Here is a 16,491-nt window from a genome sequence, read left to right as displayed (position 1 = left end):
TGATTATTAGTAGTTAGTAGTTTGTAGTGGTATCAACAGTAAAGTGAAGGTTTCGCTAATGGTCGTTCGTCATCATGTGCATCCTCCTCTTCCCCTCATCTCCCCCAAAACCCTCCCATCCGGATGAGAGGGAAATGAAAGAAAATTTAAGAAGTCTTCTTCTCCAAAGCGATCTGAGATCCCATAACGGCCGCATCCCTACCCATACTCTCCATACTCAACTTCTGCTGCTCCCTAATAGCCTTAGCATCCCTCTCCGCCCTCTTCTTATCCCTTCTCCTTTGCTGAGCTTCCGGGCCAGCCTCGGTATCGAGAACATAATCCCACCATCTAAAGCTGCTAGCGTAATTTCCAATAAACTTCTCATGGTGAACATCATGATGCGCAGCACCGGCCCAGAAGGGGATGAAATGATGCAAAGACCATGGGAAATCATAACCGGAATGCGCATCAATAGCTTGGAACAGACGGAGACAGATCCAAAGGTACATCGTCAAGATATGGAAATCGATAGAGAACCAGCAGTAGGCGACGGGAATGAAGACGGAGCCGATACCCAACATTAGGACTTCGACTGGGTGGGCGTATTCGGCGGCGAGACCGAAGGGGGCGGAATGTTCGTGGTGGATTTTGTGGATGTGTTTGTAGAATGGCCCCAGTGGAAGAGACGGTGGAACCAGTAGTGCCATGCGTCCTCGAGCACGAAGAAGATGGCGATTTGAATGGCCATGGTGGTCCAGGCTGGGAATGGGACGTCGGTGGACATTCCGGCGGCTTTGGCGAGTGGGTGGAAGAGCCAGATTTGGGGCAGTTCGATGACGAAGTGGGTGAAGAGGACGGATTTGATGCAGCGCCATTGTTGAGCGGCGTTTGGGATTTTTTGCTAATAGAAAAACAAAAACGCGTTAGCAAAAACTTCCTCCTTCCCTAAAAATATTGAACAGTGGGTGAAGGGAAACATACATCTTGAATCTTCCATCTCTGAAAGTAAGGGATAGCATCACAAATCATCCATGGCAAGCTGCGACCAAAGTAGACGAGCTCATGCATGACGAAGGACATGATACCGGTAGCGAGGACATCATTCGCAATCCAGGCGTACCAGGCAGCCCACATCTTCTCGAAGATGTTGAAGGAGCCATTGATCTCGCTGATGTGGTCGTAATGGGCCCAGTAGGTGGCCCCGTCCGGGACGAAGGTAGTGTTTGACCTAGATTTTTATTCATCTGTTAGTATATAGGTGTCGCCAATTGATAGCGCAAGAATAAAAACACTTACATCGCTGTCTACTAACAATAACAACAGCTGGACAATGGCAATGCAGAATACTTTCAAAGGGATGAAGAATGAAGAGGAAGGAGTAGCAAGTGAATGCGAAAGGAAAAATATGTTGAATGTTGGGAGATTAAATGTTTTCGCAGAAACGACAAGGAAAGGAGAAGCAGAGAGAGAGCTTGAAAGGGATAGCCCAAACGAGGAACGAAAGCGCGCAACCACCAAAACTTTCACAGAACAGAACTATACCAATTGCAACCAACTTGGCCTTGTAGATGTAAAAATACAACAACTACGAGCGTCGGAACTGCTATACCTTATATACCTTGAAGTTCCTGACAAATGCTCCTGACAATGGCCTGAGATTGGCTCCCTTGATGTCCCTTTTTCTTAAATTTTTCGTCAAATTCGGCTGGACGGGTTCCGAGCTTTCAAGACCGCCAAGACCGCCAAGACCCAGGAACACCCGCAAAATCGGCCGGCGAATGCGCGGTCAAACACGACAACACACCTTCTGGCCAGTATCCACGTTGCATTTCCTAATCAGATCAAATCAGATCCGTCATGCTCCGATCTGCCAAAAGGCTTGTTTCGCTCGTCCACTGACTCGAGTATGCTAGTAGACGTCCTTGCGTATTTATTCGTAACCATGGGCCCAATCACCGAACTTTAGAAAGGTAAATGAAAATAGTGTATGTGATTCAAATTTACACCCTTTGAAAGGAACAAAAAAGGTATTACATAAAATCTATCTAGCGAAGTACCTATTGAACGGGGCTGAGAAAAAAAAAAAAGGAAGAAACATGCATACGCCCTGACGATTCTAAATAAAAGCTATACAATGCAAAAAGGAAAAACATCATTGGTTGATTTTAATAAAATGTCTTAAGCGGTGACAACCTCAGGAACCCCATTAACAGTTCCATCCTCCCCGGCATACTTCTCCCAATTCGCCAAAACATTACCAATCCTTGGGCTGTTCGTCAACCTATAAACATCCTCAAAGTACTCCCGTGTGATCGCAAACGGCCTAGCCGTCACGTTGGGAATATACTTCCCAATCAATTTGCTCGGATCGATCGAACTCTTGTTAATCTTCTTCATCAAAAAGTTGCGGAAGGGCTTAACCCCGCTTCTCAGGAAAGTAGAATGGAAGGGAACATCGATGCCTCGCAGTGGGATCGTTGCAAGTCCTCGCTGCAACTCCAGCGGTCGTGGCTTGGCCTCCGTCTGCTTCTGGCACTCTCGCACAATCTCAAGTAGTTTCTCCTTGACATCATCTAGTGACAACTTCTGCATCAGACTCTGGATGTCAATGTTCTGGTGCTTCAAAAAGTTCAACACCGCCGTAAGAGTATCCAATGCACGAAGGTCTCCAGCGCAAACGTACTGCTGGTTGTAAACGTTCAAGTTGACAATCTCCAACAACCAGCTCGTCTCGGTAGAAATATTGTCCACAACAAACTGCAGCGCTTGCTCGCTGAAGTTCCTGGACACACGGGACGGGTTGACAGCGCACATGCTGTAGTTGGATCGCCCTTGCTCGTCGCGTTCGACCGCAACTTGCATGGTCAACCCACGGTAGAACACAACGGAAACCAACGACTCAATCGGCATGACCTCAGCCAATGCGGCGAGAGCAGAGTACTCTCCGAGAGAGTGACCTGCAAACATACTATCACGCTGAACAAGACCCCGGCTCCTCATATCCTCAAAGCTAGCCTTCTCCATCAACGTGAGAGCTGGTTGTGTGAACTGAGTAGCCGAAAGCAAACCAGTCGGCGAACGGTAAGTGTAAGAAGCAGTGTTGTCGTCAATCTCCTTGAACATTCTCTCCGACTTGGTGCTACCGTCAGCATTGACCGTCTCGAACGTCATAGCCATGTAGTTTTGACGGATGGCCTTTCCGATAGGTCCTCCGAAGTGAACAGTGAGCTCCTTGGGGTTATGTCGGACAATATCAACGATCGAGAAACCTAAGAGAGAGAATATTGTTAGTAAAAAGTTCCCGTAGATTGGCAATATCAGATAAAAACTCACCATAATTGTCCATAAAGTGCTTATCAGCCCTATCCCAAACCTCCCTAGCCACCGGAGAGCTATCGTAGAGCTCCATGCCCATGCCTTGTTCTTGCGAACCTTGACCGGTGAAGACGTACGCTGAGACCGGCTGCTCGACCTCCGCCTCACCGACCAAAACCTTATCTTCCGTTTCCTTATTGATAACCTCCACGCTAATGATCTTCCTACCACCAACCATACCCGAGTGCTTCAAACTGATCGAAATGTCGTCGTTTGGCAACACCATCCCCACAAAGCTGACAGTGTAGCTCCTGACACGACCAATGTTGTTCTCAGCAGCCCAAGTCTCAACGAATGCCCTGACAGCGGCGCTGCTGTACATTCCATGTGTGATTGTTCCCTTCAAGTTGGCATAGTTTGAGAATGTCCTCGAAACGTGGATAGGATTGTAATCACCGGAAACTCTAGCGTAGGCCTCGTTCGATGCTGGTGCACGGATCTCCAACGGAGTCTTAGAGTGTAACGGAATAGCGTTCTCAAACAGGACTGGCTGCTCGATGGAGGTTCCGTTGCGCTGAAGGTAGTCGATGACTGGGTTGCCATGCGAGCTACCGGCTTCGTACTCGACAGAAGCAACTTGGATGATTTCCTTGGTTGGGAGCTCATACAGAACTTGACCGAGAGTACGAACACTGCTGAAGGTCTCCTTGTCTTTATAACGGAGGAGGGTGGAGAGACGGAATGTGAGAGTCTTATTCAAGAGATCGACTTCCTGATCATCGAGACAGAACCACTCCTTGGATCGCAACACGGCAACATCCTTGGTCGTGGCAAGGTAAACCTGCATTGGGGTCTCCTGCTTCCTCTGGAAGGTATTCTCGAAATCGGTGTAGACACCTCGGTACAAGAACTGACTGGTGACCTCCATGACCGGCTTGCCTTCACGAGAGATGGTACCGGTGACTTCGACCATCTTGCCGGAGTCTTGGTTCAGAACAGCATTGATCTGGGCGGTGGTGGTGACGGTATCTCCCTTCTGGAGAGGTTCAGCACCCGGAAGCATCCTGAAGCCGTTCGATAAGTGAACGAGCTTGAGCAAGTCCCCATCGATGGCCTTGGGGAAAATAGCCTTGATGATGGCCTTCCAGCCGACAACAATTGCAAAGTCCATTGGTGCAGAGATCTGCTTTTCGGAGCCAGAACGCTCAACAAAGGCCTCACCGCGGTTACCGACAGCGTCAACAAACTCAGCGATAGCTTGACCAGTAACACTAGCCTCACCACCGTCGAAGACATCTTCGACGGAAGTAGACAAGTCAAACTTCTCATCCGAGCCGAACCACAATTTGTAGTAGAAGTCCTTGATGCGGTCGTTTCGTCCCTCCATGACTTCACGAAGAGGAGCGTAGCCAGTCTCTGGGTGGTATTGGAAGAGAAGAGGCATGACGCATGGCTTTCCATCGGCAGTTCGATGCTCGATGAGTTCGAGCTTGACGATATTGCCCTCTTTCTTGGCTTCAATTGTCTTCGTCCATTGTCCTTGGCTGGCCTCCTGGAGAGTGATGATGGTGTTTTCCGGGTCATCCGGGTTAATAATGTGAATCAAAGAGCCAGCGGCAGGCGCAAATATGCGCTTGATCGGGTTGTCTTGATACTTGCTGCCTTGAACCAAGACATCAGCAGTGAAGAGTGCGTGGCGCCAGCTATGAGAGTTTCCAGCAAGGAGACGCAGCCAGACATCGGTATCTGGAAGAGAGGAGGGGGAAGTGGAGAGTCTGTAGACAAGCTTGTTACCGTCCTTGATGATGGTCAGGCCGTCAAAGTCAGGCTCATCGACATCTTCAATAGCTTTTCCACCAAAGTACTCGACAACAGGAATGGATGATTCATTGCCGTCGTACAAATCAGCGATCAAAGACTTGATGTGACCGTTGTGGACGCCGTCCAAAATATCCTTGACGGGCTCGTCAGCAGTTGTAGAAAATCGAACGGACATCGGACCCTGTAAGATACATGTTCTGCCAACGTCCTGGTCTACGACAGCTTCCAAGTCCTCGGACTGCCATAGAGAATCCTTCTTGAACCAGAACTCAAAGTTCTCATCCAAAGCGGGAACAAAAGGAACCGGCTTCTGTCCACGGCGCTGGCAGAGCATGAGGAAATGTTGCATATCTTGGGCATTGATCAACTGAGTCTTTGCCTCAGGGTAGGCTTCAATGATTCTGACAACAGTAGGAAATGGGTCATCTAGGTCGGCGTAATTCTGGAGAAGCGACGGGTTGCCCTCGCCGGTGGTGAAACGTTCTTCCACACGGCGGATGAAGTCTCCGGTAAGGCTCTTGAGAGACTTATCGATCCATCGGCTCTCGTGCTTGACGTACATGAGCTCAACCATACGATTGATAACTTCAGCATAGGTCATGTCTTCCAGATCGACAGCTTCGCCGGCAGCGTTGCGGCCGAACCACGTCTTCTGGAAGTCAGCATTGAGCTTCTTAATGATGTGGTCACGTCGCTTCTTGAGTTCAGGGATTCTCTTGGCTTTGTCAAGGTTGAAGATGGTTTGGTCCATCTCGTGCCAGAAGAGAACACCACGGGTCGCAAGCTTGTGAATCGGCTCACCCATCTCGGACTTGACTGTGATAACGCCTCCGGCTGCTCCCTTGTAGGTCTTCTCCCAGTCTTGGTCTTCCAAACCAGGAGCGTCACAGATAGCTTTCTTGGCCTGTTTCATTTGGTTAGTCATTTCGTCGTATTTTCTATGATAGATCAATGTACTTACGTTCTTGCTCGTATGTGCTTCCTTCGCAACCATCAATCTGCTACCGAAGAGGATACCATCGAACGGCATTGGTGGGTACGCGTACTTCTCCGCCCACTTACCGGTAAGGTATGGGTAAGTATCCTCGCTACCGCCGAAACCGGAACCGGCAATCAAGATGATGTTCGAGCATCTTCTGATTCGGCCGTACATAGCGAGGATTGGCTGGTGGAAGTCTTCGTAGCTGTGATGGCCGCCGCCACGACCACCGGTCCATTGCAAAATGACGGGGAAAGTTGGGTTCGCCTGGGCGATATTGATAACCTGTTGGATGCTGTCAAGAGAGCCGGGTTTGAAAGCGATGTGCTTCAATCCGAGGGTCTCGATGTACTCGTTGGCGACTTCGAGGGATGGAACACCGGCTCCGATGGTCAAACCGTTGATGGGAACACCCTCGGCGCGGAGGCTCTGAATCAACGGAATCTGCCATGCCATGGCGCGAGGATTGACGTAGATACAATTGATAGTGATGCCAGCACCGGGGGTCGTTCCGGCCTCCACCTTTCGAAGCGCCTCCGTCATACCCTTAGCACCGTAGTAACCACCACCACCAAGCTCGATATGATATCCGGCGTTCATGGTGGCAGCGACGAAGTCCCAAGGAACCGTGGCCGGCGTCATACCAGCGACGACAATCGGTGGCATACCCAAAAGACGGCTGAATTTTGTATCAACGTAGGTCTCCCCGGTCTTCGTCTTGATAAGCTTGGGGCCATGTTCTCGGACCCAGTCGACATTGTATTTCACAGCATGAGCATCGTCTCTATCGAAAAGCTCTGGCTTGAAGCCCAATTCGGCGCTGGATCCCTCAATGGTTCCGGCGAGAATAACCCTGACACCAGTACCGTCCTTGTTTCGGTGGGTAAGAGCACCAATACCAGAAATACCACCGGGGCCGAGATCGAGGATGTGGGTGGCACCTTGGAACTGAGTCGCTTTCTCCCATTGAACCTGGTAGTGGGTGATCATGCGAATGAGTTCGGGTACTACATTGTCGTCGCCCTCGGCAGTCCTCAGATCTTTGCCCTTGTGGGTTTCATAGACCGGGATGCCGAAGTCGTTTCTCGAGAAAACGATGTGCTTGACGTCAGCTTCGATGGTAGCGGCAGCTGGTTGAAGGTATGGCGAGTGGAAGGGAGCCGAAATGGGGAGGAATCGGTTGACGAAGCGAGATTTACGCTGGGTGAAGGGGATCTTGGACTGGTCGAGACCGGTTGGGGCCTTGACCTTGCGAAGAGTCAAGTTGAGACCGTACAGCGACTGAGGCGGACCAGTTACGACGACGTTTCTAGCGCCGTTGACCAAGGAAATGTGGATGTGCCTGTCGGCGGGCAAGTGCTGGTTCGTCTTATCGACATAAGTCTGTACCGCCGACTTTGGCATGTCTCGCACCGACAACATGGGGGTGGGAGAACCCTCGCCCTGAGCCATCGAGTCTCGGAAGGTGGAGGGGGCGAGGGCCGTAACCGGGTAGGTCTGTTGCGAACGACATCCGATCCAGAAAAGCAATTCAATTGTGTCTTTGGCGACCTTTTCAAAGGATTCCCACGACGAAGCCAGGGCGATAGCTGCAGCAGTTACTATACCCTGCGAATGACCCGTGGTACCCTTGATGAGGCTTCTGACCTGGCCCGGTTCCAGACCGAGGATTTTGCAAGCGACGGCATAGTGGCAGAGCTGGATGAGACCGATCAATGGGAAGGAAACTGGCGCAGAAACCAGGTATGTGATATCCGGTGTAACGTCAGGGTTCTGCAGCCATCTCATAATATCAATACCCTTGCTATAAACCTTGCCGGCTCTGGGGTCGCTTGACAGTTTTAGCAGGAGAGATGCGGTTCTGGAGATGAAATCCTCGATCAAGCCACTATAGGTGGTCCAGATCTCGCGTAACTCGTCAAAGTATTCTTCAATGTTTCCCTGTCCACCGAAAATCGCAAATAGTTTGGCATTGCCAGACTCGGCAGCTCGCAAGAGAGCCGAGGCATGGGACTTGATGGGTCGGTTAGCTGCCAACCTGGCAGCATAGTAAGATCTGATGGTGACCTGGTGTTTTGAGGGGATTCCAGGTAAAGTGGAAGCTATCGCGTGAACTTCGTTACCTCGTAGGAAACGGCTTTCAAATTCGGAGAGGACGAGTCTCAGGACATCTTCGTAAGACCCCTGCTCGTCGTCTTCACCTTCATCGACCTGGGTCGCAACATAACCTAAGAAGCGAGCTACAAGCTCCGGAACGGACGAAGGTTCGTCGTCCTGTGCTAATTCTTCTGTAGCAGTTGGTAGTGTAGCATTGAATTGATCCCGTAGCTGTGTGGCGTGGAAGTGGGAGCTGGTGGGGATAAGGAGGGTATGCTCTAGAGAGCCGTGCGAGAGAACGAGGGGTCGGAGAGATGAGGCGGTATGAGGAGTAGAAACTCCGGTGGCGATGCCGGTTCCGTACATCGTAAGAAGAGGAGGAGAAAGAGGAGAAGGATGAGAAGCTGTTGCTATTAAAGATTGTTTTAGCGTCCGTGGTATTCCTCTGGTAAAAGTAGTTGTTATCGAGGGGACGTGGAGAAGCAGATAAGAGTCAATTGAGTGAACAAGACTACAATCTATCGTGTATAGTGTATATCTATCGCGAATAGAAGGAATAAGAGGTAGCAGAATGAGAAGCAGCGATAGTGGGTATGAGGAGGATAAAGATGATGATGAGAAGGAAGAGGAGGAGGAAGAGGAGTGGGAAGATGTAGTTAGAATTAGAAGCAATGAAGCTCTCTGGGAGTCTCTTTCAGACCGAGTTAATATGATAAGGCCTTGCCCGGCAGAAAGGAAGCTACCTTCTTTAGCTCCGGAACACCCAGAACCCGCAATACAATACAATATATTGACTGGAAGCAGCACCTACGTGAGAATCAGAGTGACCTTGGAATATATTATGGTACAATGGATCACAATTTGCAATTTGGCGTCTGTGGGCGGTTTAATTGTTGAGGTGCAGCAAAGTTGCCAACGAGAAAACGGGCCACGCTAAAAGGTGGGTTCCGAATCCCTGCATACGCTTCCTGCTTCCCGAATGTCTACCATCTGCATCCCGGGATAGTTATCAATGTACCGGGGAGCAGCTCTCAGAGCGCAAGAGAGCAAATATAATACAAAATCTCGTTGGGGTTGGGACGGCCAGACGAAAATCCAAAAGAAAAATTCGTTCCTGAAACAAGCCGACTTTTTCGCCGCCGCTATTCGTTTAAATTAATTCTTTCTCGTTCTATCGATAACGGCCAGGTTTGATCCGATATGTTTGCATGTCGGTACATCCGTAACGTACGTGGGGCAGTTACAGAAGTTCTTCTGCTCGATATAATGTAATATACGGCGTACGATCTATATAGGGAGTCATATAACACATTACGTGGTCTACTTGGAAATAACGGATCGCATCGGGTCTCGGCTGGGCCGAGCACCTCAATTCAATCGAAATCAGCTCAACCTTTCACATATTATTTCTTATAAGATACACAATTGAGTAGAGAATGGAAGGGGGTCGGAGAGGTGAGGTTGTTGAATTGAATTGGGCAATTGCAATGGGGATGTTTGAATTTAATTCCATCCCAACGGAAAACAGCTGGGGCAGCCTGCTTGCTACCAAAGCGAGCTTGTAATCAGCTCCCCCCTGCACGCCATGCTACTGCTCTGTACTGGTGCCGGGGGTAGTTACTGGAGGGCCGGATAACCTTTGATAATGACCCTCCACAGCTCTCCCAATTGGTTGACTCTCTGGGGACGCTTGCGCTGGGGACACCGCACCGGGGCTAGGCCAAGTGGGAGGGACATTGGGGACACGCCTTTTCTTCGGCTTCAAAAATTAAAAATTAAGAGTATCGCAATTGGTAGACTCTCTTTTAGATAGGATAGATACAAAGAGAAACCTCGGACGGAAGGAGACCCGTTGATTGATTCATTCTAAACCTCCTTGTCGTCCTCAATCCTTTAATCCTCACCCTCTTCATCACCTTCTTCTCTATCTCTCCATCATCTTTTATCGGTGTGTTGTCGCAGCTTCGAAGCTATCAACATTAACTGCACCTCCGCTCGCTCCTTTCTCCTTCACTCACTCCACCTTATCACACCAAATTATCTTCACCTTCATCATCATTACTCTCTCCTCCTCTGCTCTCCTCTACACTATACTATACGACACTACTTTTCGTGCAGTATCAATTCACAAACAGCCCTCAGAATAGATACTTCTTTTTGAATCTAGAATTGGCGTGAACATTATTGTTGAACACAATTAATTGTCTCTTCGTGTTCATTCGTACCACCAAAAACACCACCGATACGCTACACGACCCCCCATCCACCGCAACCTTCCATTGACCTACGTACGTCGGACATCCTTAAAGAGCATCATTTGTTTATTGTGATCCATACCTAACTTGATCATAATATCTCCAGCTCCTTCGCCATGCCGACCCACGAACAGGAGCAGGAGCTCTCCCACTTGCTCCTCATTGAACTTCTCGCGTACCAATTCGCCTCTCCCGTCAGATGGTACTTCCCCTCCCCTCCTCACCACCTCTTTATTGTATGAAAAAGCATATTAATGATGATGAATGTAGGATTGAAACCCAGGATGTCATCCTTAGCGAGCAGCGAGCCGAGAGAATCGTCGAAGTCGGCCCAGCAGTACGCTATTATTTCCTCCCTCCAGCTTCCAGAACAGGCATCGAATCTAACCTCTTTCTAACAGGACACACTAGCTGGTATGGCCCGACGGACTCTGGCCGCAAAATATGAAGCATACGATGCTGCATTATCGCTGCAGCGCCAGATTCTCAGCTACAACAAGGATGGCAAGGAAATCTACTACCAGGCCGAACCCGAGGCCGAAGAACCAGAGCCGGTTGCTGCTTCTTCGGCACCGGCTGCTCCTTCTTCTTCCCCGTCTCCGTCGGCTGCGCCAACTGCCGGCGCTGCTGCCGCCCCCCACCACCATCCGCAGGTCCAGCTGCTGCCGTTCCAGACGCTCCGGTTACAGCTACAGACGTTGTGCGAAGTTTGATTGCTCAGAAGCTCAAGAAGAGTTTCGCAGACATTCCTCTCTCCAAAGCTATCAAAGACTTGGTTGGAGGTAAATCGACACTACAGAATGAAATCCTCGGTGACTTGCAGAAGGAGTTCGGTTCGACACCCGAAAAGCCAGAAGACGCCCCTCTGGACGAGCTCGGCGCCGCCATGCAGGCCACCTTCAACGGCCAGCTCGGAAAGCACAGTTCCTCCTTAATCGCCCGTATGATCAGTTCCAAGATGCCCGGTGGCTTCAACATGACATCTGCCAGAAAATACCTTGAAACGAGATGGGGGCTTGGCCCCGGTCGACAAGACGGTGTTCTGCTGTTGGCCATCACTGCAGAACCTGCTGCTCGTCTAAGTTCTGATAACGATGCCAAGGCGTTCTTCGACGATATCACACAGAAATATGCCGCAGCATCCGGTGTATCGCTATCCTCGCCTGCCGCCGGAGGCGCTGCTGCTGCCGGAGCCGGTATGATGGTCGACCCTGCCGCGCTCGATGCCCTTACAAAGGACCAAAAAGCTCTGTTCAAACAGCAGCTCGAGCTCCTCGCCAGATACCTCAAGATGGATCTCACAGCCGGTGACAAAGCTCACATTGGTTCGAAAGAATCGCAGGCCGTCCTGCAGGCCCAGCTCGACCTGTGGAATGCCGAACACGGCGATTACTACGCTGAAGGCATCGCTCCGATCTTCTCCAGCCTAAAAGCTCGTGTCTACGACTCCTCGTGGAATTGGGTTCGCCAGGACGCTCTCACGATGTACTATGATGTTGTTTTCGGTAGGCTCAAGCTTGTCGACCGTGACATTGTCAGCCACTGCATCCGGATCATGAACAGGAGCAATCCTACTTTGTTGGAATTCATGCAATACAATATTGACCATACCCCAACAGAGCGCGGCGAGACTTATAAACTCGCCAAAGAACTCGCCGGCCAGCTCCTCAGCAACTGTATCGAAGCTCTGAACGCCGATCCAGTCTACAAGGATGTCGACTACCCAACCGGTCCGCAGACTACAATCGACAACCAGGGAAATCTGTCCTACGCCGAAGTCACACGCCCTGCAGTTCGAAAATTGGAGCACTACGTCAAGGAGATGGCCGCCGGAGGAAAGGTTTCCGAATACGGCAACAAGACCAAGGTTCAGCAAGACCTGCAGAAGGTTTATAAGATAATCCGTCAGCAGCACAAGCTTTCCAAGAACGACCAACTCCAAATTAAGCAGCTCTACTCCAACGTTTACAGGGCCCTGGCGATGAACGAGGGCCAGCTCTTCAATGATAGAAGGACGAAGAAGGGTGTCAGGAGCATTGCCGCCGCCGTTGGGAAGAGCGGTGACGCGAAGATGCGAAGCATTCCTTTCCTGCATCTGAAGAGCAGATCCGGTCAGGAATGGGGCTACAGCAAGAAACTTACAGGCGTCTATCTCGATACGTTGGAGAAGGCTGCCGTCAACGGTATCTCCTTCGCTGGCAGAAACGTCTTGATCACCGGTGCAGGTGCCGGCTCTATCGGCTCTCGAGTTCTCGAGGGGTTGCTCTCCGGTGGTGCCCGTGTCATTGTCACGACCAGCCGTTTCTCTCGCGAGACCACTGAATACTACCAGGCCACCTACTCCAGATACGGTGCCAAGGGATCCTGCCTCGTCGTTGTTCCATTTAACCAGGGTAGCAAGCAAGACATCGATGCTTTGGTTAACTACATCTACGACACCAAGAAGGGTCTCGGTTGGGATCTCGACCATATCATCCCATTCGCTGCCATTCCTGAGAACGGCCGTGAAATCGATGCAATTGACTCCAAGTCCGAGCTTGCTCACCGTATCGAGTTGACCAACGTTATCCGTCTCATCGGTGCCGTCAAGGCCCAGAAGCATGCCGCCGGCGTTCAAACCAGGCCCGCTCAGGTCGTCCTCCCGTTGTCTCCTAACCACGGAACCTTCGGTAACGATGGTCTCTACTCCGAATCCAAGTTGGGCCTTGAGACCCTCTTCAACAGATGGCACTCTGAATCTTGGGCCAGCTACCTTACCATCTGCGGTGCCGTCATCGGATGGACCCGTGGAACCGGTCTTATGAACATGAACAACATCACTGCCGAAGCTGTTGAGAAGCTCGGTGTTCGCACTTTCTCTGGCCAGGAGATGGCTTTCAATCTTTTGGGATTGATGGCACCAACCATTGTCAACCTTTGCCAGGTCGAGCCCGTTTTCGCCGATCTCAACGGCGCTCTTCACTTCTTGCCCAACTTGAAGGATATCATGAGCTCTCGTCGCGCTGAGATCATGGCCACTTCCGAAGTTCGACAAGCCGTTACTCGTGAGACTTCCATTGAGCACAAGGTGATCAACGGTGATGCTTCCGCTGAGCTCTACAAGAAGATCACTGTTGCTCCTCGTGCCAACATGAAGTTCGAGTTCCCCGAGCTTCCAGAATACAAATCGCTCGAGCCACTGGCCCAAGATCTCCGTGGCATGGTTGACCTTGAAAAGGTTGTCGTTGTCACCGGTTTCGCTGAAATCGGACCATGGGGTAACTCGAGAACACGTTGGGAGATGGAAGCCTACGGAAAGTTCTCCTTGGAGGGATGCGTTGAGATGGCCTGGATCATGGGTCTTATCAAGAATCACAATGGTCCCTTGAAGGGCAAGCACTACTCCGGGTGGGTTGACGCCAAGACCAGCGAACCAGTCGACGACAAGGACATCAAGGCCAAATACGAGGCACAGATCTTGGAGCACTCTGGTATCCGTCTGATTGAGCCAGAGCTTTTCGGAGGGTACGATCCAAACAAGAAGGAGATTCTCCAAGAAATTGTTATCCAAGAGGATCTCGATCCCTTCGAAGCTTCCAAGGAGACGGCTGAGGAGTTCCGACGACGACATAATGAGTTCGTTGAGACCTTTGAAATCGTTGAGACTGGAGAATGGACTATCCGCATCAAGAAGGGTGCTACGTTGCTCGTCCCCAAGGCTCTCAAGTTCGATCGATTGGTCGCTGGTCAGATCCCAGCCGGCTGGGACGCTAAACATTATGGTATCCCCGATGATATCATCAGCCAAGTGGATCGTGTCACTCTCTACCTCCTCGTATGTGTGGTCGAGGGTCTCTTGAGCTCTGGTATCACCGATCCTTACGAATTCTACAAGTATGTCCACGTCTCCGAGCTTGGTAACTGTGTCGGATCCGGTGTCGGTGGTGTGAACGCCCTCAAGGCGATGTACAAGGACCGATGGGCCGACAAGCCAGTCCAGAAGGATATTCTTCAAGAATCCTTCATCAATACTATGAGCGCTTGGGTCAACATGTTGCTCCTTTCTTCTTCCGGTCCTATCAAGTCGCCATCCGGTGCTTGTGCTACTGCTATCGAATCCATCGATATCGGTTACGATACCATTGTCAGCGGAAAGGCCAAGTGTGTCCTTGTTGGTGGTTTCGATGACTTCCAGGAGGAAGCCTCATACGAATTCGCAAACATGAAGGCCACCAGCAACGCCGAAGAGGAATTCGCACACGGCAGGACACCCGGAGAGATGTCCAGACCAACCACTACCACTCGTTCAGGTTTCATGGAAGCACAGGGTTGCGGTATTCAGGTCTTGATGAGCGCCAAGTTGGCATTGGAGATGGGCGTCCCCATCTACAGTATTGTCGCTTTGACCGCCACCGCTACCGACAAGACCGGCCGCAGTATCCCCGCTCCTGGACGTGGTATCATGACCACTGCCCGTGAAGCCTCAAGCCGCTTCCCGTCGCCGCTTCTTGATATCAAATACAGGAAGAGACAGCTCGAAGCCCGTAAGCAGCAGATCAAGGCATGGACCGAATCCGAGATCATGTACTTGCAAGACGAGGTCGCTGCTCTCAAGGCATCCGGCGAGCTTGAGGGTATCGCTGAGCGAGAGTATGTTGATGACCGTGCCAAGCACATTGAACGTGAGGCCAAGCGTCAAGAATCCGAGGCTCTCAACTCATGGGGTAACGAGTTCTGGAAGAACGATCCTAAGATCGCTCCTCTCCGTGGTGCTTTGGCTACCTGGGGTCTTACTATTGATGACCTTGACGTTGCCAGTATGCACGGAACCTCCACCGTTGCCAATGACAAGAACGAGTCGAAGTCGCTCAACGACATGCTGGGTCACTTGGGCAGATCGAAGGGTAACGCTTTGCTCGTCGTCTGCCAGAAGTTCCTTACCGGACATCCCAAGGGTGCAGCCGGTGCATGGATGATGAACGGCGCTATTCAAGTCCTCAACTCCGGTCTCGTTCCTGGTAACAGAAATGCAGACAATGTTGACAAGGTCTTCGAGCAGTTCTCTTACCTCCTTTTCCCCAGCCGCTCTCTCCAGACAGATGGCATCAAGGCTTTCTCCGTTACTTCGTTCGGTTTCGGACAAAAGGGTGCTCAAGCTATCGGTGTTCATCCCAAATACCTCTTCGCCACCCTCGACGAGCAGACATACGAGAATTACAAGGTCAAGGTGGAAGCGCGTCACAAGAAGGCGTACCGATACTTCCATTCGTCGCTTTGCAATAACAATATGTTTGTTGCGAAGAATAGCGCTCCTTATAGTCCTGAATTGGAGGTATCGGTCTACCTGGATCCTCTTGCTAGGGTTACACCTGACAAGAAGTCGGGGTCTTACAGTTTCCCGGACCGACCGCCAAAGAAGGCATCCGATCCCGATGACACTAGGAAAGTTGTCGAACAGTTGGCTTTGGCGAGCGTGAAGGGGAGCAATAGTAAGATTGGAGTAGACGTGGAGTTGTTGTCTTCGATCAATATTGAGAATGAGAACTTTGTCGAGAGGAATTTCACGAAGGGGGAGCAGGAGTATTGCCGACAGGCTCCTAACCCACAGGCAAGCTTTGCGGGCAGATGGAGTGCTAAGGAGGCGGTTTGGAAGACTTTGGGGGTTGAAAGCAAGGGTGCTGGAGCACCGTTGGTAGAGATTGAAATTGAGAGGGACGAAAAGGGCGCGCCGGTTGTTAAGGTATGATATACACTTTCCTCCCTTTGATGGTACATGCTAATATAGGGTACAGCTTCACGGAGATGCATTGGCGGCGGCAGAGAAGAATGGAATCAAGGATGTCCAGGTTACAATCAGCCATAGCGATGTTCAAGCGATTGCAGTTGCAGTGTCTACTTTTTAAACACGATACATGCATAGATGCATCATTACGGTAGAGGAGGCTTTCGTGATGAATATAGAATTATATACGAACTTTTCGGTACCTTTTTTTTAGAGACTTTTTGTAATGGGATCGTTCGTCTTTGGTCGTTTCTTTCTGTTTTTCATTGTTGATTCTTTGC

At 50.6% G+C, this 16,491-nt stretch overlaps 4 protein-coding genes across 4 annotated transcripts; 1 reads left to right on the top strand and 3 right to left on the bottom strand.

The window, feature by feature from the left end:
• Positions 1-146: 146 nt before the first annotated feature.
• Positions 147-491, bottom strand: DFL_003654 (uncharacterized protein; the record flags this gene model as incomplete). The annotated part of the gene is made up of 1 exon (XM_067632622.1): positions 147-491. The coding sequence occupies one exon, from the start codon at positions 489-491 to the stop codon at positions 147-149; it is 345 nt and encodes a 114-aa protein (XP_067490873.1).
• A 71-nt stretch (positions 492-562) lies between these two features.
• Positions 563-1,926, bottom strand: DFL_003653 (uncharacterized protein; the record flags this gene model as incomplete). Its single annotated transcript, XM_067632621.1, has 5 exons — positions 563-883; positions 964-1,210; positions 1,279-1,286; positions 1,787-1,814; positions 1,883-1,926. 5 exons carry the CDS (start codon positions 1,924-1,926, stop codon positions 563-565), a joined length of 648 nt encoding a protein of 215 aa, XP_067490872.1.
• Positions 1,927-2,160: 234 nt separating this feature from the next.
• On the bottom strand, positions 2,161-9,190 carry DFL_003652 (uncharacterized protein; the record flags this gene model as incomplete). The annotated part of the gene is made up of 5 exons (XM_067632620.1): positions 2,161-3,251; positions 3,316-6,022; positions 6,080-8,604; positions 8,938-9,001; positions 9,158-9,190. The coding sequence occupies 5 exons, from the start codon at positions 9,188-9,190 to the stop codon at positions 2,161-2,163; spliced, it is 6,420 nt and encodes a 2,139-aa protein (XP_067490871.1).
• A 1,375-nt stretch (positions 9,191-10,565) lies between these two features.
• Positions 10,566-16,331, top strand: DFL_003651 (uncharacterized protein; the record flags this gene model as incomplete). The annotated part of the gene is made up of 5 exons (XM_067632619.1): positions 10,566-10,651; positions 10,720-10,786; positions 10,851-11,102; positions 11,171-16,168; positions 16,221-16,331. 5 exons carry the CDS (start codon positions 10,566-10,568, stop codon positions 16,329-16,331), a joined length of 5,514 nt encoding a protein of 1,837 aa, XP_067490870.1.
• Positions 16,332-16,491: the final 160 nt, after the last annotated feature.

Source organism: Arthrobotrys flagrans, assembly GCF_004000055.1.
Source record: "Arthrobotrys flagrans strain CBS H-5679 chromosome Unknown unitig_0, whole genome shotgun sequence".
In the NCBI taxonomy this organism is placed as follows: Eukaryota; Fungi; Ascomycota; class Orbiliomycetes; order Orbiliales; family Orbiliaceae; genus Arthrobotrys; species Arthrobotrys flagrans.
Note: the sequence above shows the minus strand (reverse complement) of the source record. Positions and strands in the feature narration are given on the sequence as shown.